The 24,062-nt window shown below is 41.3% G+C and overlaps 1 protein-coding gene across 1 annotated transcript in view; it reads right to left on the bottom strand.

Moving 5' to 3' along the window:
• Positions 1–24,062, bottom strand: part of LOC124465570 (cyclic nucleotide-gated cation channel beta-3-like) — a 42,040-nt gene that overhangs the window by 17,747 nt on the left and 231 nt on the right. Inside the window, exon 2 of the mRNA XM_047017434.1 lies at positions 23,879–24,001. Within this exon, the coding sequence (XP_046873390.1) occupies positions 23,879–23,905 (27 nt within the window). The 5' untranslated portion in view covers positions 23,906–24,001. The remainder of the gene's footprint in view (positions 1–23,878; positions 24,002–24,062) is intronic.

Below are 24,062 nucleotides of genomic sequence, written 5' to 3'. Positions count from 1 at the left end.
GACAAATGAATCACTTCAACTTTACATCATTAAAGATAAGAAGCCAACTAATGTAAAACATCACACCATGGGTTGGTTTTGTCCTGTTCTCCCAAATTGTTTGAGTCACCTGGCGCCAATGATTTGGACATGTGTTTCATCTATAGCACCAACTACACAGGGTTGCCCAGCTACGGGCATGAAGTCTGTTTTGTTTCATTGTAATTGGCGAACATCAAGAGGAAACCGTGAATAGTTGGATGATGTCTGGAGAGGGAATTTATTGTTTGATGTAATATTCTACTGACAGATGACAGTACTACCTACTTAAACCTGTAAAAATATATTAAATGGGAGCTTAATACATTTTCACTAGGCTATATTTATATTTTCTCAAAAGTGTTCCGAAAATGTACTTATGACATGACTATTCACATAGGCCTACTTTTTCACAGATTTATTTTTGTACTTATACACAAATATACAATGTGTGCTTTTACTTTGTAATAATACTTTAATTATATATATATTTGGCTTGGGTAGTTTGTCTGCGCTGCATAGCTGCATTTTCATTGTGGCCAACTAGCGTAAAACCTCAGGTTTTGATCTCCGGCGTTATTGGGTTGTTTCTGTTGGTTGACAAAGTGACTGCATCCCTGACTAGCTCTACTATTATCATTATGTCCTTGTGATAAAGGCTACTCCTTTTTAAAAGATCACTAAATGTTTCAAAAATTTTAACCTGATAACGAGAGAGATTGCAGAAAGTTAGGATTGTTTGTGATTAAGTTAAATATGACTTTTCACAGATTTAGAAGCTGGTTTTAGCGCTAAAATGCTTTGTAAAAAAATCTTGCACCGAATAATCCTAAAGTCCAAAAAGCACTGACACGCTCATAATATTTGAGGTTTTCAGAAAATTGGGAGATATCTTTAGCCTTAAGATATTTTGTCAATACAGACCATAGACTGTATATATACAGGACTGTCTCAGAAAATTAGAATATTGTGATAAAGTTCTTTAATTTCTGTAATGCAATTAAAAAAACAAAAATGTCATGCATTCTGGATTCATTACAAATCAACTGAAATATTGCAAGCCTTTTATTCTTTTAATATTGCTGATTATGGCTTACAGCTGAAGAAAACTCAAATATCTTATCTCTAAATATTAGAATATTTCCTCAGACCAAGTTAAAAAAAAGTTTATAACAGCAAAACAAAATGCCATGGTCAGTACACCAGTTACTGGTGGTTCTGGCACTGTGGGCAGGTGCCAGATCATGCTGGAAAATGAAATCCTCATCTCCATAGAGCTTTTCAGCAGACAGAAGCATGTAGTGCTCTAAAATCTCTTGGTACACAGCTGCATTTACTCTGGACTTGATGAAACACAGTGGACCAACACCAGCAGCTGACATGGCTCCCCAAACTATCACTGAGCATGATCTGGCACCTGCCCACAGTGCCAGAACCACCAGTAACTGGTGTACTGACCATGGCATTACTGTCCTCGATTGGCCTGCCAATTCCCCTGACCTGAACCCCATAGAGAATGTGTGGGGTATTGTGAAGAGGAAGCTGAAAGACACCAGACCCAACAATGCAAATGAGCTAAAGGCCGCTATTGAAGCATCCTGGGCATCCATAACAACTAAGCAATGCCACAGGCTGATTGCCTCCATGCCACGCCGCATTGATGCAGTAATCCGTGCAAAAGGATTCCCAACCAAGTACTAAGTGCATTAATGCAGTGGTTCTCAATCCTGGTCCTCGGACCCCCTGCCCTGCACGTTTTAGATGTTTCCCTCCTTAAACACACCTGATTCAAATTAATAGGTCGTTATCAGGCCCATTTATTTGAATCAGGTGTGTTGGAGCTTTTACCACCCCAAGGCTCCATAAATGTTTGCACTAAATAGACAACGTTGGTGTCAAAATGTTCGTCTTGGGTCACGATTGCATTGCTTGTATTGGATTTCACGTTCCGTTGCAACGTTTAGGCTTAATTTAAGGTTTTCTGGCGAAAAGTGAAGCTAACGGTGGTTAACTACCTAGCCACAGTTACTAACGTCACTTACGTCACAAATACACCTGTGATTCATGTAGTACAGGGGTCACTAAATGGCGGACCGCGGTCCGAGTCCGGACCCAGGCGGCTTCCTATCCGGACCCGGACCTTTAGCCGATATATTATTAGCCTATGGAGTTGATTCATTTTGACGGAACGTTTCCATTTTAACCGGCACATTTTTTATAGCCTGTACGCTATTTATTATGTCTATGGTTTTCCTACTAGATGTGGTTTCTATCTTCTGTGTCCGATCCAAAGATCCAATCAGGAGCTGTAATAGCAGTCACCATGACAACTCACTCACTCAACGTTGGCCGCAACCTCTGTGGGTCACGCAGGTTGTGTGTCATTCGCAACAACGCAGGCTAATTGATTTGCTAATGGTAGCTAGCACACCTGTTCTTCCTTAGCAAAAATAATGGTGTGACAAAACCCAGCGAAAAGTTGATTCAGAAAAATCGCAAATTACAGACAGAATGGACTGACAAGAACGCATTTGTGTTGCTGGTGGGGAGCACAAAACCGATGTGTTTAATCTGCAATGAGATGGTTGCCCTTGTCAAAAGTGGTAGAGCTAACGTGAAACATCACTATGACACAAAGCATAAACACTGAACAAAATTACCCCCGAACTCTGGTCTATGGGAGAAAGATGCCCAGGGGCACGGGCACTGTGCCTAAGTCAATTAGGTCAATTTAAGTCAAGACTAAACCTAAGTCAATTTTGAATGGGAGTCAATGGGAGAGGTAAGGGCAAGAAAAATAAACCATGGTCCGTTCCGGACCCTCGACTGAATGGAAATTTGGTGAGTGGACCTTTTGAGTTTCTGATTGAGTACCCCTGATGTAGTAGAACAGTAGTTTAGCAGGTCGTTAACGTCTGGGAGATAGTTAGGCTAACTACCAGGCTTGGGGAGTAACGGATTACATGTAACGGGGGTACGTAATCAGGATACAACAAAAGGTAAATGTATTCCGGTACAGTACAACAACAAAAAATACGTAATCAGATTACATATACTTTTAGGAAAAATTGGGATTACAAACAGGATTACACATAAAATACACATTTTTGATTTTTTAAATTAAGAACATTATCCTGGACATGCGCTTTTCACAAAACTCCACGAGAAGACAACCACTCCAAGAGAAGACAACCCAAAAGCTAACTCTATGCCCAGAAGACAGCAGTGAAGACGATATGATGACGAGCTCAACAAAAAATGGTTCAATGGCTGGAAATATCACCACTTTTTTGTGTTCAAGTCTGAAAGTGTAAATAATATTACAGTACAATGCAGTTTATGTCTCCCCACAGTGAACATGCTGTCCCTAGCCAAGGAATCCACATCCAATGTAAAGAAGCATTTACAGGTAAAACCAACATTTCTAAGCTAACTTCTACACGACAACTGACAGTTGGGACAGACGTGGGCTTGCAAGTTCCGTCAGAGGTATACGGGCCACTGTCCGCTCCGAACGGGAGTCGAATTCACCACCTCTGACTTCCCAAGCGCCACCACTACCAACTACGCCAACGAAAAGATAGCAATTTGTTGACGCGGGTGGCCTGTTACATACTTGAGGAGTGAGTTTCACCACACACCGGCTACACTAGCACTAGTTGGATGTCGGACATTGATCTTTTTAAATAGCAGATTATGGTTACAGTACATTTTGTGTACAGTTACAATGAACATTTTCTAGATTTTTTCTAGAGAACTTGTATTCGGAGATAAATACCAGAACTACTGTAACATCAGTTAGCTAGTCTAAGGCTACAATAATTTAGCTAACCTGTACTGTTAGCACTTATTTTTTGGTTGTTCACAATGTGTACTTCTATTTTTGGCCACCTGCAATGCTTTGGGGCTATCTTGTTGTTATTATCAGTGACCTATGCACTTTGTAAAGCTCTCTCTTGTAATTCAGGTGGCTGAACGGTGAGGGAATTGGGCTGGTAATCTGAAGGTCGCCAGTTTGATTCCCGGCCGAGCCAAATGACGTTGTGTCCTTGGGCAAGGCACTTGCCCCTGTACTTACCGCTACTTAGTCGCTGTACTTAGTCGCTCTGGATAAGAGCGTCTGCTAAATGACTAAATGTAAATGTACTGTTTGTCCTGTGGGGATTTATTTTAAGATAATGACCGCCGGACTATACAACTTCTTAACAGTTCTATAGTAAAGTATTGCACTTACACAAAGTGCAATACTTATTACACAAAACTTTTCTATTAGCCAGTATTACTGATATCAATGAAGCAGCTACTTTAGATAGCTTTGTTTATTGTTTCCATGGTAACAGGAGGCTTTTTTCTTTTTTTTCAGAGGAAGCATGCAAATCACTTACTGCTGACCAATGACCAGCCAAGTGGATCTTGAATCACTGAAAACGATGGACAAGAGGACTTACATCCTCCCTTCAAACAATCCAAACTTACATTTGGGCACAGTACCTCCCAAAGTACAGTCAGTAAACTCATATTTGAAATTGTAATTGATGATGTTCAGCCTTTCTCCTTGGTTGAGCAGGCCTATTTCAAAAGGCTTGTAGAGGGAATCAGTGGTGGCAAAACAGTAATGTGCAGAAAGACATTAGTACAGCGTATTGAGAGGGAATTTGCTGCCATGAAAGACATATTGACTGCAAAACTGCAGAAAGTGACAAATGTGTGCACAACAGCAGACTTGTGGAGTGCACATAATAGAAGGTTTTTTTGGCATGACATGCCACTGGATTGAGGAGGATACAATGGAGAGGAAGTCTGCAGCATTGGCCTGTGCACGAGTGACGGGACGTCATACTTTCAATGTCATTGCTGCAAAAATCAGTGAAATACATGCTGAATTCAAAATACAACGCAAAGTAAGGGCTACAGTTACAGACAACGGGAGTAACTTTGTTAAAGCTTTCCGTCAATTTGAATCAACTGAGGAGGCAGCAGCAACAAATGAATTGGATGGTGGACTAAGGTTCTTAGATATGGATACAGTTCTGGAGATGGAGGGAGATGAGGAGCTTCATTTTTCTCTTTCCCCTCATCAAAGATGTGCAGCACACACACTCAACCTGATTGCCACCAATGGGGTGGATAAAGCAGCATCAACAGGGTCATCGCAGAAAATGTACTGAAGCGCAATGGGAAAGTGTGCTTCCATCTAGAATAAGGCACATCAGTCATCAGCAACTGCAGAAGCAGTGCAAGATATTGCCAATATGAGGGTTTCTGTTCCATGTGTCACAAGATGGAGCTGTGAACATTTGGCCATTTCTAAACTGATTAGACTTACAGAGGATCAGCTGTGCGACATCTGCGGAAGGCTTGGAGTGCCCAGGTTACACATTCATGAGATTACTTTTCTCAGGGAATATGTATCTGTGTTACAGCCACTTGCTCAAGCGGTTGATCTTCCTTTAGGAGGAGAAAAAGTGCTATCTTGGGTTCCTCATTCCAACCATCTTAAGCCTCAAGTCTAAGCTCTCTGAAAAAATGCCCCATGTTACCTACACAGCAAACATCCTCACTGCAGTCATTGAGGCTCTCGATAATCGCTTTGGTGCCATACTGAGTAGCCATGATGCAAAAATGGCAACAACCACCATGCCAACATTTTGTTTGTGTTGGCTCTCTCCAGAGAATAAAGAGGATATGTGCAAAATAGTGATCCAGGAAGCAGCATCTTTGGAATCCAGGGGACCTCCTGGAGCTGAAATGAACACCATCACTAATAGTGATGAATCAGATGAGGAGTTCTTTGTGTTTGGGAATAGTAACAGGGCTGATAAAGGGACAGCGGAGGAAGAGGTTCGGCGGTTCCTTGATGATACAATGAAGACCATGGATTCCCTGCATGCATTTCCCTTGGTTAAGCAGCTGTTCATAAAATATAACACTACTCTGCCTTCCAGTGCCCCAGTTGAACGTCTGTTCAGTTACGGAGGAAATGTACTTACCTCATCTCGTAGCAGAATGTCAGATGAACACATGGAGCAAGTCCTCTTCCTTCGTTACAACAGAATGTTTTACCCAAAGCTACAATTTGATTGACTTTATGCCTTCAGTATGGAGGCACATGCCTTTGGCCCTTTTGAGATAAAAAAAATACAGTGGATGTTCTACATTTTCTTTCATGTAAAATACTCTTTTAAAAAAATACACAAAAACACTGAGCAGAGGCTACGTTTTGATTCTTAAAACTTGGTTTACTCGTCTTTCTTTTCTAAGATTACATTGTGCTGTTGATTTACAGAATACACTTAAATTAAAGCCATTTTATTGATGTGTCTTTTCTGTGTTCTTCATTTTCACATGTGGCATTGAAGTAATCCAAGTAATCAGATTACATTACTTTAATATTGTGATACTTGTATTAGGTTACTGATTAACATTTTTAACAGGTAATCTGTAATTGTATCGGATTACCTTTTTTAAGTAATCCTCCCAACCCTGCTAACTACCTAAAACGGCAAGACAACTGCAGAAACGCCACAAGCAAAGAGGCCAGGGTGACAACTATTTACTAATTTAACATTGTGATAAAAAACACAATTGTGAAGTGTAATGTACAATATGATATATGCTGATATTATTAAGATAGTACATCTACTTTCGGAAAACAGTAATCTTTTATTTCACGAGGCGTTAGCATTTCACAGCGGTCTGTGATACATCTGTTTTTCAATCGTTAAAATAAACATTCCTCACAAATAAATGTTTGCTTTAGGTTTTATTATGACATTAGATTACAAGTAAATGATCCGTTAGTTAAATTGTGACCTGTGGTTTTAAACCAGTGTAGCTCACGGCAAAGCTGTACGCGAGACACTGGTAAGAAATACAATTTCACCGCTGTTTAAAGATCCTGTAAAGCAAATTCTATGATTTACTTCTCAGTACATTATATACGTGTGAAATTAGTTCCTGAAAGCATGTGCAAAGCGCAAAAACTTTTTTGCACTGAAATATGGAGTTAGACCGTTGAACAGTTTCTCTTCCGTTTTCAGCTCAGGTTTTGTATAGGCGGAGCCAAAACCCGACTGATCAACGTCACAGCAACCTATCTACGTCAGATCACAGACGGTTGCATTCTGTTACTCAGCTGGTACGAAGCAAAGACAAAGCAATTAATACATAAAACACTCAGTCGACACGCCCCCCAGGGTCAAACAGAGACGACTGCTGATTTTCTCACGATTTCAAAGCCTAATTTAACATGCTTGTTGGTATTTTTTGTTTTGTTTTTTTTGGATGGGTAGTTAGTCAACACATTCTTCTGTGGTGTGATGAACTTAAAACAAATTTTCAATTCCACTTTACAGGATCTTTAACATAAACTTTAGGAAGCCAAACGGCAACAGAACATTTTTGGCACTCACCTTACTTAAATCAAAAGTCCCAGATTAGTTTTTCAATTGGTGAAGCAATCTGACTACTAACCTGAACCTCAATGCCACAGCCTAAACTTTGTCAATTTGTTCACGAAGGTCTACCCATTGTAGAACATTAGTTTAGCATCTCTTTAACTTCTGGGAGATAGCTAGCTACCTAAAACGACAAGACAGCTGCATAAACACCACAGGCAAAGGCCAGGGTGATAACATGTAACTAGCTATGTTTCCAGGCTATGATATCAACACCCAGTCCATTGATGATCATAAGTCCTGTGGAGCAATCGATGCTATTCAATACCCGAACAATTGAAAGGGATAAGCGCAAGGCAGTTTTCCCTGCTTACGGCGCGGATAGCCAGTCACATCACATGATCCCCTTTTCTTTGGTGTTACTGAGACATTATTATCCGTTCTCGTAAACTTTTTTGAGGGCAATTTTTCAGTTTGCAGAGGGTATTGTATAGGGAGTCAGATGGCTGAGCGGCTAGGGAATCGGACGAGTAATCTGAAGGTTGCTAGATCGATTCCCGGCCGTGCCTAATGACATTGTGTGCAAGGCACTTAACCCTACTTGCCTCGGGGAGATTGTCCCTGTACTATGCCAAACCTGTAGGCGGCAGTGTAATGTGAAGGATAAAGCCATGCAAACCAATCACAATTTTCAAAATCAACAACTACGAATAACACGACCGACTTCCTTTACCTTTCAGGCTTGAGGTTCATTTGTTTGAATGATTCACAAATACGATAAACAAATGTATTTCGTGATTCAGAAATATAACGCAATTCACAAATAAATGACCCCATTATGCTCGACTTCATGCACCACCGGCGGTGCCGACAGCCGGCTGCGTTGAAGCTGAGAAAGCCATTGGCTGCTTCAAGTCAGCCGGGCTGCAGGCGACACCGGCGCTGCATGAAGTCGAACGCACGTGTTACTATAAACAGGACGCTCTCATGACGTGATGCTTTTTTAGTCCCATACTGTGAGCTTTGAGAACCTAAAACTCAGTTTAAGCTAGTGCACACGCAAACACAAAAACTGAGTTTTCAGAAATCTCCACTTTGGCTGGAGTTTTTAGAAATTATTGTTTTCCGTGATAAAACCTCAGTTTTCGTGTAAATGAAAGGCCAAACCGCATGAAAATATATGCGTTTTTCTTCTGTGTAAACGGGGCCTTAGTTTACCCCTAGCCCTTGTGTCTTGAAACTCTGGGGTAAGGGCTACATAGCCCTATGAAATGAGACACCGATTGGTTACGGTTACATATATCGATGTCTCCAAAGCAAGTAGTGTTATGCATTGATATCAAACTAAATTAGTTTGAAATTCACTGCTAATGGAGTTTAATTCAAACTGTAGACATGCATGGAGTCCATTCAAGGCTAATCAGAGAAATGCGGGACTGTTGTGCAAATCAGCAATGTAACGTTAGCGGAGCAAACTAGCGATTAAAAAAAAGTTTCAAATACACATGAACAGGACCGTGTAGTAATATTACATTGAATATAATTTGATACGTTCCTGTTGGCCAATCAGTGCACTTCATGATTTATATGTTGCATTCCAACTGCGCATCCTCAGTGTGTGTTTAAAGCATAGAGTTAATATAACTAGAGTAAGTTACTTTTGTCTTCCAAGATGGCGTCCCTCAGCGACTCAGTGGCGCAGTGAGGCAAGCGAGAGCGTGAGACCGGGCGCGGCCATATTTCCACTTCCGTGTCTTCCGGTCTAGCTTTAAACAGTGGCTCTTTTTTCCCCTAGCTCAGAGACCTTGGACACGCTTGCAACTAGCTGTACACGTCATACTTTGCGACAACCAGTCACAAGCATAGATTTATATGGTTCCGAGTGTGTGAGCTAAGGCATAATCTATGGGCAGAAAGTCCGATAAGAATCAAAGACATGATGCAAACTTAATGGAAATGTATTCTGTCACTGTATAGTATTCCTTCTACTTGTTTTTTAGAAATAGGCTATAGGGCTAAATATAGGGCTATTCTAGATAGAACTCATCACATATGTTGCTTTTTTTCTTCGTGATATGAGTATGATTTCCAATGCATTGTATCGGATGAAATAAACTGTTAACATGAACAGCTCCGTCGTTGTTCTCTCCAGGCAAAGAAAGCTTAATAGTAATTTAAGTAACCGAAATCTTCCATAATGCAGACTTACCATAGCTTACTGTCAACTTTATATTCAAACGAAATGCCACGAAATTCACACTGCCTTCAATTTATCATCGGTGTAGAAATGTGGCCTGTGTTTTATATGTTCAACCTAGAAAACCAAACGTCTATTAATGGATATAACGTGATCTAACAAGACATGTTAATAACGTAATAAATAAAAGCTCGAGAAGTGTGTCTAAAATATACTTTATTGAACATTTGCCTTTGAAAGGGGCATATTCATAGAACCATATAGGCTACAAGACGTTACCATCAGATGTAAGTGGGGGTGAAACATAGTCACTGAGGACCTTCATTGTCCCACAAAAGCAGTCTGGCACGATCAAAAAAAGAATAATGGGTGTGTTTAACAAAAGCTTCTGAAGGCAAGACTAATATTATTTAAATATATATCATTTCCTATTTCCTATTGTGGTTAACAGTTACAGTATTAATCTTCGTCTTTGCTCCAGATGGACATGTCAACAATCTATGCTTGCGCTTAACATAATATCTTTGCCATCATGTCATGAACGTTTTTACGAAAAATCCAATCCGTTTTAAAATAACGGGAATAAACTATATTAACAACATTTCATGTATGTGTGACAACGATGTGCTAACTTGCCACAACAAGGCAGGCAACTCAAGCCATTTCTCCCTATCCTCATTCAATTTAAGTCTATGGCTCATTCAGCTCAATGTAAATCGGCTATCGGCCAATGTGAACTTTGGTGCTCGTGCCCTGTTAGTATCCGCGAGCACATTTGCAGGCAACTTTTATTGACGTAAGCAAATAAATGGGGTGCTAGTTTACCCATTTTGGATTGGTCTCAAATTTAGCAAAAATCTGGAAAAATTATTCGATGAAAAAGCTAGTAGTATGAGCCAGGTTCGAGAATCGAACAAAAATTATTGGGGGAGATAGTTTAGTAAATGTTGACTGGAGTTAATAGAATAAAAACCACCGGAAGAGTCGGAAACCTAACCGTAATGCAATACTACCTATATCTACCGGGGCCGTTGCTTTAAGCCGAGGGGCGAGGCGTGGGGGCTTGGTTTAAAGCAGGGGTCACCAACACAGTGCCCGCGGGCACCAGTGCGCCCGCAAGGACCATTTGAGGCGCCCGCAGGCCTGTTCTAAAAATAGCACAACTCTCCAGTGAGCTGCGTCTAAAAAAAATCACACTTGCATTTATATGTAGGCTATATGAATATGACAAGATCTTTAAAATAAAAAATAAAAAAATATTTGTACAATTCATGGAAGTTTTGATAATTCAGTCGATTTCTGACCTATTCTAGTTCAAAGATGAGTGCGCATGACAAAGGAAGATTCAGTGTTCGCGGGGCTGAGCGTTTAGCGGGAACACCGATGATGGGGAGCTGAATCCATGAGCTGAATGCACATTCTTACCCCAAAAACATGGCAGAAAAAAGGAAGAGAACCTATAATTTTCACAGTGAATGGGAGGAAGAATTCTTTTTTACAAGTGTGAAAGAAAACTGCGTTTGTCTCATTTGCGGCGCGACTGTGGCGACGGCAAAGCGGCACAATGTGGAGAGACACTTTGCTACACACAACAGCTACCAGGCTAACTACCCCGCGGGAAGCGCGCTACGGGCAGAAAAAGCCCGTGAGCTAAAGGCAGCTTTGGGAAAGCAGCAGTCTTTTTTCACGAAGCCGGCAAAGAACTCCATAAAAGCAACCGAAGCCTCGTTTAGAGCTGCACATTTTCTGATAAAGAAGAAGAAGGCCTTTTCAGACGGAGAAGTGTTCAAAGAAGCAATGATGATTATTGCCAACACTGTACTTAAAGACGAGAAAAATGGAGCCAATCTAATCTCCACTCTCTCCGATGTCCAACTGGGGTCATCGACGATGACTAGACGGGTGTCAGCTATGTCCACTAACCTGGCAGAGCAGCTGGACCGGGATCTGGCGCGGTGCAGGTGGTTTAGCATCCAGTGCGACGAGTCCGTGGACAACAGCAGTACAGCGCAGCTGTCAGTCTTTATCCGGATGGTGTTTGCAGATTTATCCACAAAAGAAGAACTCCTGACACTACTGCCCTTAAAGACAACTACGAGGGGAGTTGACGTTTACAACGCGGTGAAGGAGTTTTTCGTACAGAAAAAGGTGCCACTGGAAAAGCTAGTAGCGGTGACTACAGACGGGGCTCCTGCTATGATCGGCCGACATGCAGGTTTCATCGCGCACTGTAAAGGTGACCCAGACTTCCCAAAACTTCTGCATTACCACTGCATCATTCACCAGCAGGCGTTATGTGCAAAAGTGATCGGCTTTGAGCACGTGATGACTCCCGTTGTGAAAATCATCAACAGCATCCGCTCCAAAGCGAAACAGCACAGGATCTTCAAGGTGCTATTGCAGGAGATGTCAGCAGAATATGGCGACCTGCTGCTACACACAGAAATCCGATGGCTGAGCAGAGGACGAGTTTTGCTTCGTTTTTTGTCACTTTTGGGTGAAATCAAGGAGTTCATGCAGTCCAAAGGGGAAGATGTCTCGCTGCTAGAGGGCACAGAGTGGACACTTGACCTCGCATTTCTAACGGACATTACTGGGAAACTAAACCACTTGAACTGCGAGCTGCAAGGCAAAGGTAAGACTGTTGTTGACATGATAAGTGCTTTAAATGCATTTAAAGCCAAGATGAACATTTTCTCTGTGCATTTACAGAGAAAAAAAATGCTGCACTTTCCCTCTGTGCAGTCGGTGCTGAAAGACAATGCTTCTGCATCTGAGGCATTGGACAAAAATGCAGAAAAGTACTGTCAAGTCATAAACAGACTTGGACAAGAGTTTGAGGATAGGTTTTGTGACCTTGATCAGCTTGAGCCATGTGTTTCATTCATCTCCAATCCTTTCATGAACAAGGACATAACTGACATTGCTGAGCAACTAAGTGCAACGTTCAACTTGGATGCTGGACAGGTGGAGATTGAAATTGTAACATTGCAGAATGACCTGCACCTCAAAGCTCACCAAGCTGCACCAAACTTTTGGAGCCTTGTTGACACAGAAAAGTACAGTGGTGTAAGCACAGCAGCTATGAAGGTTGCCAGCCTGTTTGGTTCAACCTATCTCTGTGAATCAGCATTTTCTGACATGAACTTCATCAAGAACAAACACAGAACCCGCCTCACTGATGCACATCTGCAAGACTCACTCAGAGTTGCAGTGTCAAGTTACACACCAGACTACAACACACTGGTGAACAGCATGCAATGCCAGTCTTCCCACTAACAAAGTGTCATTTGCAAAGCTGAATCAAAAATAGGATACATTGTGTTCAATGTAATAGTGTTCATGAAATGTAACAGATATAATTTTGTAAAAATGCAGCACACTTGGTCATTAGTTCAAAATGTGATTAGATTTATTTGAAAATATGTAAGTTGATTTTTCTTAAGCATTACATAATTGATTGATTTTTCTTAAACATTAAATAATTGATTACTTTTTCATACAAGGTGCAATACATAGTTAATGATTTATTAAAAGAGTTTGTCACTGGCTAGTGAACATTTGAGATTTTTCCTATGAAATGTTGTGAATTTAAAATAGGAAAAATTGTGTTCCATTCAAAAGAGTATTCATGAAATGTAAAAGATTATTTTGTAAAAATGCAGCAGACTTGGTCATTAGTCAAAATGTGATTCGATTTATTTGAAAATATGTAAATTGATTTTTCTTAAACATTACATAATTGATTTATTTTTCAAACAAGGTGCTACATAGTTAAGATTTGTCAAAAGGGTTTGTCACTGGCAAGATTTTTCCTATGAAATGTTATAGTGATCCTGTAAGCAAATGTAATCAATTGCTGAGTCATTGCTTTAAGTCATTGTTGATAATTATTGTGAGAAATCATTAACATGATCAGTGTCTTCACATAGATGAATATCATTAATCATTAATAACAATACATAACTAAAGGCAAACTGAGCACATTTTTTATTTCAGAAGAGTGTATCAAACTGGGTGCCCTTCGTATGACTCAGTACCCATGAAGTAGCCCTCAGGTTCAAAAAGGTTGGTGACCCCTGGTTTAAAGTGAGACGTGACACAGCTAGAACACATATGATGTTACTCGCGCATCAGTACTAATAAAGTACAGTTTAAAGCACGTCGGTGTGCTCCTGATTTTTGTACATTCAGTACGAAACAAGACGTGTCAGAGTGAACTCAGAGTGAAAAGACCCGAACAGAATGGACGTCGCTGGAGTTCCTTCACCTCGTATGGATTGGGATTCCATCAACCTGCCCGTAGCATTGCGAAAATTATAACTACATGTGGAATTGATGTTTACGGGTCCGTTTAGCAAAAACACAGAAGAGGAGAAGTGCAGCTATCTTCCATTGTGGGTCGGAGAAAAAGGTAGAGACATCTATCATACATGGATATTAACGGAGGCAGAAGCAAAAGTTTTAAAGTCGTATTATTACTTTTTGAAGCATACGTAATACCGAAGTTGAATGTGATTTTTTCTTACAATTTTTACAAATTCCATGAGAAGATACAGGGAGCTAGCGAGCCTATTGAACAGTTTGTAACGTAATTGAGACTGCTTGCAAAGGACTGTGGATATGCTAACAGTAAAGAAATGATAAGGGATCGTGTGGTGTTCGGAGTAGATTCACATAAAGTTTGTGAGAAGCTGCTTAATGTCGGATCTGATTTGACCCTAGACAAAGCGAGAGACATTGCTAGGTCTTATGAAATAGAGCGAGTGCAACTTAAGACAATCAGGGCTGCCAACTTTTCCAAAAACCTTGGCGTGAGATTTGGTAGCTCCCCCCGGAAGAGCTTTTGCGAGCTTCACTCCCCCCAAAGGCGAGTTTACACGGCTGCATAGCCGCGGGAACATATTTTATCAGGGGGGTGCTGGCGGGGGCTTAATGTTGCGGGGCGGCAGGGAGGAACTGGGAGTTAAAATTGGCCCTGGACTTTGATCCAGACCGGCCCACCAGAACTGGTCATACGCCACCACAGCTGCCCTGCTAATGCAAGCATAGTCTGTGTTCAATGGGATGCGAGTTAGGGAGTTCAATCCTTGCGAAAATGTGTTGGCCTTTATTTGAGCGCAAAATAGTTGAGCTTCATGTAAAATAAACAGCCGTTTTTCAATTAGTGAAACCTTGTCTAGTGAAGGTGATTTCTTTGTCTCTTAATTTTTCAGCCCCACCCTACGTTTCTTACCCTGGTTTTCCATAGTTATTCTTTTCCCGGTGCTCCCGAATGCCAGTCCGCTACTGCGGAGCTGTGCCACGGTGGTTGATTTTTAGGTCATATCATTTTAAATTCTCGTGCTGTCAGGGGGTGCTGCAGCACCCTCGAGCACCCCTAGTTCCCGCGGCCATGCACGGCTGTTTGCGCGTCAATGTTGCTTCACTCGGTTAACCTGCGCGTCGTCCGTTAATGTTTACAACGTTAGTTTGGCTACTTGTTTGGCGTTGCCTTTTCAGTGTGAGATATACAAGGTGTGGCGTGAGAGCGTGAGAAATGGGTGAAATACGTGTGTCACACGGCGAAACCGTGAGAGTTGGCAGCTCTGAGACAATAGATGGCAGAAACAGTTCACAAGAACATGCTTTTCATGCAATTGGCAAGCAGTATCTGAAGAGAGATGCCTGGAAAGCACGCCAAGAAATGACAAAAGGAGATGACGCTCACAAGCCAGTCGAATACTGTGATCACGCTAAGTCCTGCGGCTACTGTGGAAACAAGGCCCATGGCACGATGGACAGTTGCCCAGCAAAAGGGAAACAGTGTAAGATATGCGACAAATGGAACCATTTTGCAAAAGTATGTCGTTCCAAGCAGTGGAAAGGAGTCCATACAGTCAGTGGACATGAACCAGATGAAAATGCAGACGGTGAGGATTTCTTTATTGATGCAGTTACACAAGGAAACAATTCAAAAGACACTGAGCAGACTTTTGCATATTTGCAAGTGGGGCCAAATCGAAAGACGGTCAAATTCAAGTTGTACACTGGAGCCTCAGCCAACGTCATTCCCTCAGGTGTTTTTAAGGGATTAGGAATTCAAAATGTGGTTCAGCCCTCTACAACCCCACTTTATGGCTATGGCGGAGAACAGCTAGCAGTTAGAGGCAAATATCACATGACATGCTGATAGAAGAGCATTCATTCCACGCTGAAATTCCATATTGTGGACACACATGCACCGCCAGTGCTTGGATTAAAAGCATGTCTAGATTTTGGACTGCTCAAGCTCGTCCTTTTTGTGCCCACTACACAAGAAATGTCTGTAATGGAGGAGTATGCGGACGTTTTCAAGGGGATAGGACTGTTCCCCGGTGAGTGCACCATTGCGGGATCGCCTGCAGGATGAGCTACAGAGCATGGAGAAACAACAAATCATTGTGAAAGTCACTGAACCAACTGAATGGATCAACTCAATGGTGGCTGCTGAAAAACCACGCACAGGCAAGCTAAGGATATGCCTCGACCCTAAAGACTTGAACAAGGTAATCAAACGACCACACTACCCCTTACCAACCCTTGATGACATCACATCCAGGTTAGCTGGAGCATGCTGCTTCAGTGTGATGGATGCCAAGTCAGGTTACTGGGCTATAAAGCTCACAGAGGAGTCTTCCAAATTGACCAGCTTCAACACAGTGTTCGGACGGTACAGATTCCTGCGCTTACCTTTTGGAGTGAAATCCGCACAGGACGAGTTCCAGCGGAAAGTGAACGAGATTTATGAAGATCTACAAGGAGTCATGGCAATTGTGGATGACATCCTCATACATGGCAAGAGTAAACCGGAGCATGATGAAAACCTCCTTGCCATGCTGCAATGCTCCAGAGAGAGAGGAGTGAAAATGAACCCAGAAAAAAGTGTTGTCTGCGCCACCGAGGTCAGCTACTTTGGCCACCTCATCACCAAAGACGGGATCAAGCCAGATACAGCCAAAATTGCAGCCATCAAGGAGATGAAATCGCCAAAAGACAAAGGTGAGCTAGTAACAATCTTAGGCATGGTGAAATTTGTCAACGTTTGCCCCAGATCTTGCCAGCATCAATGCGCCTATGCGCCACCTGTTGAAAGAAACAAGTGAGTTAATATGGGATACACAGCATGAAGATGCTTTTCAGAAGGTTAAAGAGCTCATCACACAGGAACCGGGTCCTGTCCTAACATATTTCGACCCCAGCAAAGACCTCACATTACAAGTCGGTGCCAGTAAATATGGACTGGGTGCAGTTTTATTACAAGAGGGCAGACTAATTGGATATGCATCAAAATCACTCACAGACTGAAGTCAATTATGTGCAGATTGAAAAAGAGCTTTATGCCATACTGTTCGGATGCAAACGCTTCCACCAGTATGTCTATGGACATCACAGTAGAAGGTGACCACTAACCAGCATGCGTTGCAGCAGCACCCCCCAGGCTGCAACGCATGTTCCTTCAGCTGAAACTGTATGACTTTACCAAAGTCCACAGACCAGGCAAGGACATCCCTGTGGCAGATACTTTATCTAGGAGAGGAAACTATGCCCACAAAGCATTGCAGAGTACTGGAACTACCGCGACAAACTCTCCCAGATGAACAACATTATATTCAGGGGTGAGAGACTTGTGATCCCAACTTCACTGCATGCTAAGATGTTGTCACGGATACACACTGGTCACATGGGCATCGAAAAGTGGAAGCAGAAAGCAAGGGACATTGAGGAAACAGTTGGAAAGTGCTACACATGCCTTGAACACAGACCATCCAACAGCAAAGACCCCATGATCAGCCACATGAGCCTTGATCGAGCATGGCAGACTCTTGGTATGGATTTGTTCACCTGGAACAATGAACAATACATCATCACAATGGACTTTTACAGCAGGTATTTTGAGCTTGACAAACTGCACAGCACTACAGCCTCTGCTGTGATTCACAAGCTTAAAGCAACCTTCGCCAGACATGGCATACCTGAGACTGTTATATCAGATAAAGGCCCTCAATACAAATGCAGAGAATTCGAAGCCTTTGCAAACAAATGGGTGTTTACCCACATAACTTCCAGTCCGCATTATCCTCAAAGTAATGGCCTTTCTGAGAAATCCGTGCAGATTGCAAAATTGCTGATGGAAAAGGCCAAAATTGACTAAAGAGATTCTTACCTCATTCTCCTTGAGTATCATAACACTCCTGTTGACAGCTTCAGATCACCTACTCAGCTGCTCATGGGCACGGTTGCACTCAGTCTTACCCAATACCCACCAGCAGCTTCAGCCAAAGGTCGTCAGTCAGAGAGAAGTTCATGCTGGGCAAGTCCACCAGCAGCAACAGCAGAGAAGATACTACGACAGGTCGGCGAGACCTCTGCCGCCACTGCAGGAAGGTCAACACATTCGCTTTCAAGAGCAAGGTCAGTGGAAACCTGCAGTAGTCATCAGACCAGCTGAAACTGACTGTTCCTACCACATACGTTCAGCAGAAGGACCGGAATACAGGAGAAACAGATGCCACCTGCTTTCCACTAACGAGGGGCATCACACATACATTGACAAAAGTCCTGAGGACAATACACCACAGACTCCACACAACAGCACACTATCTACTTCACAGATAGCAGATGAAATTCTCCCTCATACTAACCTTACACGACAAGATCTGGTAGAGAAATCCAGCCTACAGCTGTTCTGGACTTGTAATACCATGTAAAAGGGTGTATTCAGTAGTATTAGTAGTAGTATTCACATACTCCTAGGGGGGAGTATACCCTTTCGTCTTAGCCCTACCCCTCGATCAAAAAGAGTATTGGGACACTAAGGGCTAGGGGTAAGGGTAAGACAGAGTATTGGGATTCGGCCTAAGTGTCCCCTGCTCGAGAACGCACTCAGTTTCTGCATTTCTGCGACTCACTTGTTTGTGGACTTGGCTATTCACTTCGTAAACGATTTAGCCTAAGTTACGTTTCGGGGGGTGGGGGGGAGTCCTTTAAGACAACAGTTTAAATGATTATGTTTTCCGTGTTTTGTTATAGAAAATAATTGTGTTTTGTTCGCGGGAGTGACATGTTTAGGCTAATGTGCAGTTTTCACAAGTGTAAATTTTGGGCATCTTTTCGGCATCTTGCCTGCCAAAAAATCACTCCGTCTGGCTATCTTGGAGGTAGCTAAAGGTCTTAAAGGTGTCTAAAGGTCAGACACACTTGAGAGTCATTATGGTACCTCATGTTAACCAGTGGACTGTGCCACAAAGTCTTTCTTTCCAGTGAAACGGGAAGCAAGTTGTAGGGGGGGGGCACATTTTGGCAAGCTCATATCTTGCCTGTGGCACAGTCTACATATTTTCACATATCATAAATGCTCTTATTTATGTTTTTGGGGGCATATTTTCAATTTGCAAATGCTACTGTTTGAATCGCGATTCCAGCTAAGATACTGCCAGTGACAACGTTGTTAGAAGCTTGTTTGAAAGGGGTTTCTTCTAATTAAATGGAATATGAGTGAATGCTTAAAAATATCACCAGAAGGACAAAACTTGAGGGGAAGTTTGGCATGAATGTTTTGAGGCTGCCACAGCCAATCACCATCCCCTCTTTCACTAAGGGGAATGAGAACTTTGTTCCATTCTACACTTCACTCTTCGTATTTTGATTTGAAATTGAGCAACAACAAATGTTTTATCTATGCTTTTTTTTTTTTATCTATGCAGTCTTCATAAATAATCAGTATGCATACTTAGGCTATTTCAAATATACAGAAATATCAGTTGTAAAATGTAAGTAAAAAACTGACCCATCTGCAAACGACGCAAACACACCTCACAATATCCCTAGAAATTGTACCTTCTCTAGTTTTCATTATTATTGAAATTAAACATACCTCAACTATCACAACTTGGTAGATAACCAAATCATCTATATTTAGCTAAACAGTTAGCACCACATTCTATGGTTAGCACATGCATTCAATACGTTAGCAACTGGCAGTTGCTAACACACAGTCCGCAGGTACCTCCGTGACTACTTCACTTTAGCTAGACGGTTAGCACCATAGTCTATGGTTAACACATCCATTCAATACATTATCAACTGGCAGTTGCTAACACACAGTCTGCAAGTGCCTCCGCGACTACTTCACTCAGACCTGCTGTCAATCACAGCTGTCAATCATGACGTCTCAACCCCTTTGTATATCTTCAAATAACTAATAAAAAACTGATAAGAATGAACAGACATCAGTTTGATAAGAACTTTATAAAATGACAGAAACCATCTTTGGAGAAACCTTTTTTTTTATGTGTTTTTTAATTTATTTAACTCATGACATGACCTATACTGCACTGATAAACTGAGATATGACTTCACTTCCTGTTTGGTGGCTTTTCTGCAGAATTTAATTGGCTGTCATGGACAAACGTTTGTGGGGATCAAAATCCTTTACCACTTTACCATAACTTTTGTGAGGCTTGGTCTGAAGAGCATATCTGGTCATTTTTAGAAGAAAATGGAACAAAAATTGTAGGAGGAGTAGGCTGACCGGAAATGGTAGGAAATCTATATAACCAGAAATTGGTGTGCGTTGAACTCTGCTTGATCCAAGGAATCCATACCTCATTTTTGATAATCGGACATGCGCTTCAAAAGTTTCTTGTGTAAACGCAACTCCAAATTTGACCTGCTGGTGGTTGTGAATTAGACCAGGGGACTGTCCCCAAATAGTGTGCCAAATTTCACAACTTTCGATTAAGCGCTTCTAGGGGCTGCCATTGACACCAAGAATAATAATAATACCAATTAAAATAGGTGCCTCGCAGCTTCGATGCTTGGCCCCTAATAATAAGAAAAAGTAGAAACACTAAAGTGGCTTCGCCGCTTCGCGGCTTGGCCTCCGAATATAGCTGCAAGCAGTAATGGCGGATTCCTTCAAACATTGTGAACTATTGAAAAATGTATATTTTTCACAAATTGTCACTGTATAGTTGTGCCTGAGTGAGGGTTTCTCTGATGATGATGTGTGCCGATTCTGGGGAAGAATGGAAAAACATTGTAGGCTTAAAAAAGTTTTTGCTAAAACCAGAAATGGCGGAAAATCCATGTAAGCGGAAATTGACGTCATAGGGTGTGTTCAACTTAATAATAATAATAAGAAAAGGTAGAAACACGTAAGTGGCTCCGCAGCTTCGCCACCAATAATAGTAAGAAAAGGTATAAACACTTAAGTGGCTTCGCCGCTTGGCCATCAATAACTAGAAAATGCATTTCCTGCTGAAAATGCGTTGGAAAGCTGAAATTAATTTAAAAAAATGTGTGATTCACAAAAAGGGGAAGTGTGGAAGCTGAACTGCATCATCTAACAAAGCTAACTGCTTAAATACAATGCGGGAGAATGTTTGAACATTGTGAAGCAATCGAAGAAATAGTTTAATTTCAAGAGGCAGTGTGGAAGCTGAACTGCATCATCTAACAAAGCTAAGAGATTAAATAGCCTACAATGCGGGAGAAGCTGAAAGCTGAACTGTTAAACAGAAGAAGAAGTAGGCTAGCTAGTCATAACAAGAATATTATAGTTTTAACAGCTGAAATTATAGTAGGGATAGTAATAGCAGTAGCAGGTGTAGCCTATCATTGAGTGCATTTACTCGGCTTTCTTAGTAGGATTCAATGTGTTGATTAAATGAAATATACAGCAGTAGGGCCGATACAGGAAGACACGGCGACACTTTGTTGCAGAAGGATGATGGTGCAAGTTTTGTCCGTGGAGCATACAACGATTAATAAAAATAATCATGTAGACGCATTTATTGAGTAATCGCATAACTAATTACACATGTAAACGGAGTAATCGTATTATTGGCATAAACCAACAACTGCTAGTAATCGGGTTTCTCATTGTCAAGTAAACGCACTCAGTGGCGTAGTAGAATAAAACAGATCCATTAGCAATAGTTTTAATAGTTTTACCCAAAATGCCCCATGGCAAGCTGAAAAGCTACGAAGTTAAGGGCATTCGCTTAGTTAGATAAGCATTGTTCGGAGTTCTGTTGTTGTGTTTGTTCTGTTTTGTTCGTTCATCGGTAATGGTATAGGTCGGTTTTCCCAGATTCGTTAAGAAGCTCTTAACGCTAAGAGCGTCTTAAGAAAGTTTTAAGGGCGCTCTCGAATGCTCTTAGAACGTTCTTAAGAAGCTCTTAGTGTTAAGAGCTTCTTAACGAATCTGGGAAACCCGGCCATAGTCTGTAGTTTAGATAATTTGAGTGTTCATCATGATTGGGAATGTTGTCTAGTTAGATGGCTATCCAAGCTGTCCATTGGAAAGGTGGTACATGGATAATTTAACAGTCGGGAGCATTATTTCGCTCAACGCGAGTCAGCGCTATGGTATCGTTGTTTCCCTTTTAAGGGATCCTCCACAGTGAACCTCAAAGTCCATTGACATCTCATTCCTATGCAAATCTCACAATTAAAACATTGCTGTAGAAACAGTAGGTTTTGAAAAAGCCACCGGGGGCTCCACCTTTTTTAGCTCTAGTCTGTACGTTTGTCACGCCCCAAAATCTGCTGCGCACTGCTCTGTGTACTTCCACAGAAATACAAAGAAGAACGTTTTTAACCCCTCCTTTTACAGTCCCTTAAGTTACTAGGTATTTATGTAGAAAATAAAGGGTGTGTTTTGTGTATTATTGGGTATTACCGATTGGTCCCAAGGTGGTAAATACAGCAATAATTCGAAGTATTGACCCACTAACTAAACACTAACGTGCTGGTTATTACTGGGTAATTTTCACTGGTAATAATTAGGTAAAGACAAAAAACAAAACTTAGTATTTACCTGGAAACGTATAAATGTTACTACTTAAATACCGCTGGTAACTACAGGAGATACATATGGTAAACTAGAAAGGTACATTTCCTTCAATGTGTGATTGACTATTCTGCCCTTGGTGCCCATACACCCCCTAATACCTGCTAATAGTTGTATGAATGACACATAGTTAAAAAAAACAAATACAGATACTGTATGAAAATCTCCCCATAGTATTGTAAGGAATGTGTAGGAAAGGCAAATCTTTTCAATTTCCACTTCATTTAGTTATGGGTTTAATTTCTACCTCTATAAAGTAAAGTATCTATGGCAAACAGCTAGATGACACTAAAAACTACTAGTAACTATCTAGAGACTTCCAATTTATTCTACAGGAATGCTACATTTATTCGTTTTACCTGTCCAATCAAACTGGAGAAGACAAAGACACCCGTAAAAAAGTTTGACATCTGAAAGGTAATCTCAAAGACGGTGTGTGGTTCAGGCAGACCCCCGATGTTAATCAGACTGCGAACAGCAAAGTAGTAGCAACGCAGGTACCTTGGGGCGAAGGGGAAGGGCCTGAAGGTTAGGAGGACTGCAAGACTTTGAGGTTTAGTGGTGGATATTACCTGAAACGTCTGTCTGCTGTGCATTAGTGGATGTTGATGTGTTACTTGGTCTCATGATGGTTTAATTCCCCTTTGACTTGTATGAGCAACTACTTTGCTCATCCAAATGTACTAATTTGCTTTTCTGTGCAGACTACTAACACTGTAAGTGAAGAAGAGTTAGAGAAGTATAAAACAAATATTAAAAAAATGTGCTGTACAGTAAAAAAAAAGACTACCTGTCCAAGAAATGTGGACAAAAAGAAGGCCCCGAAAAAGTAGTTGGCCATCTGAAACATCTGGCCGAACATGGTGTCGGGGAAAGGCAACTCAGCGATCATCAGCAGGGATTTCTCTGCATAGAAGAAACTGCTGAGGTAGCTACAACAGCATTAAAAAATATAAATTACAGTGCTTCACATTTAGTGTGTATTGAAATATTTATGACGCTAATCGATTAATAGATAAAGGGATCATAAATGGTCAGATCTGAGTCATTTTAATCTCTGCATCCCTTTCAGGATCAAATTTCTTTGAAAGTTTTCATAATTGTTTTGCATGACAAAATAGTTCAAAGATTTCCACAGTATCATTGCGTTAGTTATTGTTACTTGCCTATGATAATAAGAACAGATATGTTTTGAATTTACAAGCTTTTTAACAGTACAGATACAACTTACTGTACTGTTTACTTTACTGACTGAATATTACTGTAGGATGTGTGCACGGAGCTCATGCATACCTAGTGTCATTAATGGATCATAAAAACAAATCTGTGTAGTGCTCACCTCTCAAGTTACTATTTGACCTGTTGAGTGTATGGTTTTGATGTACATACGCGCTGCCTTTGCCAGTGTAGACCCATTTGGTTTTGCCAATGCCCTGGTAGTCGGATGCAACATAGTAGAAACAGGCGTTGAGGTGGAGCATGAACAACAGGTAACCAATGGTGCGGATCACTCTGTCAACAATAAAGTTTTCTATTAACTGTTATGTGTGACATCATTACCAGCACACCTAAC

Source organism: Hypomesus transpacificus, unplaced genomic scaffold (genome assembly GCF_021917145.1).
Source record: "Hypomesus transpacificus isolate Combined female unplaced genomic scaffold, fHypTra1 scaffold_60, whole genome shotgun sequence".
Classification (NCBI taxonomy): domain Eukaryota; kingdom Metazoa; phylum Chordata; class Actinopteri; order Osmeriformes; family Osmeridae; genus Hypomesus; species Hypomesus transpacificus.
This window is presented reverse-complemented; position numbering and strand designations above follow the sequence as displayed.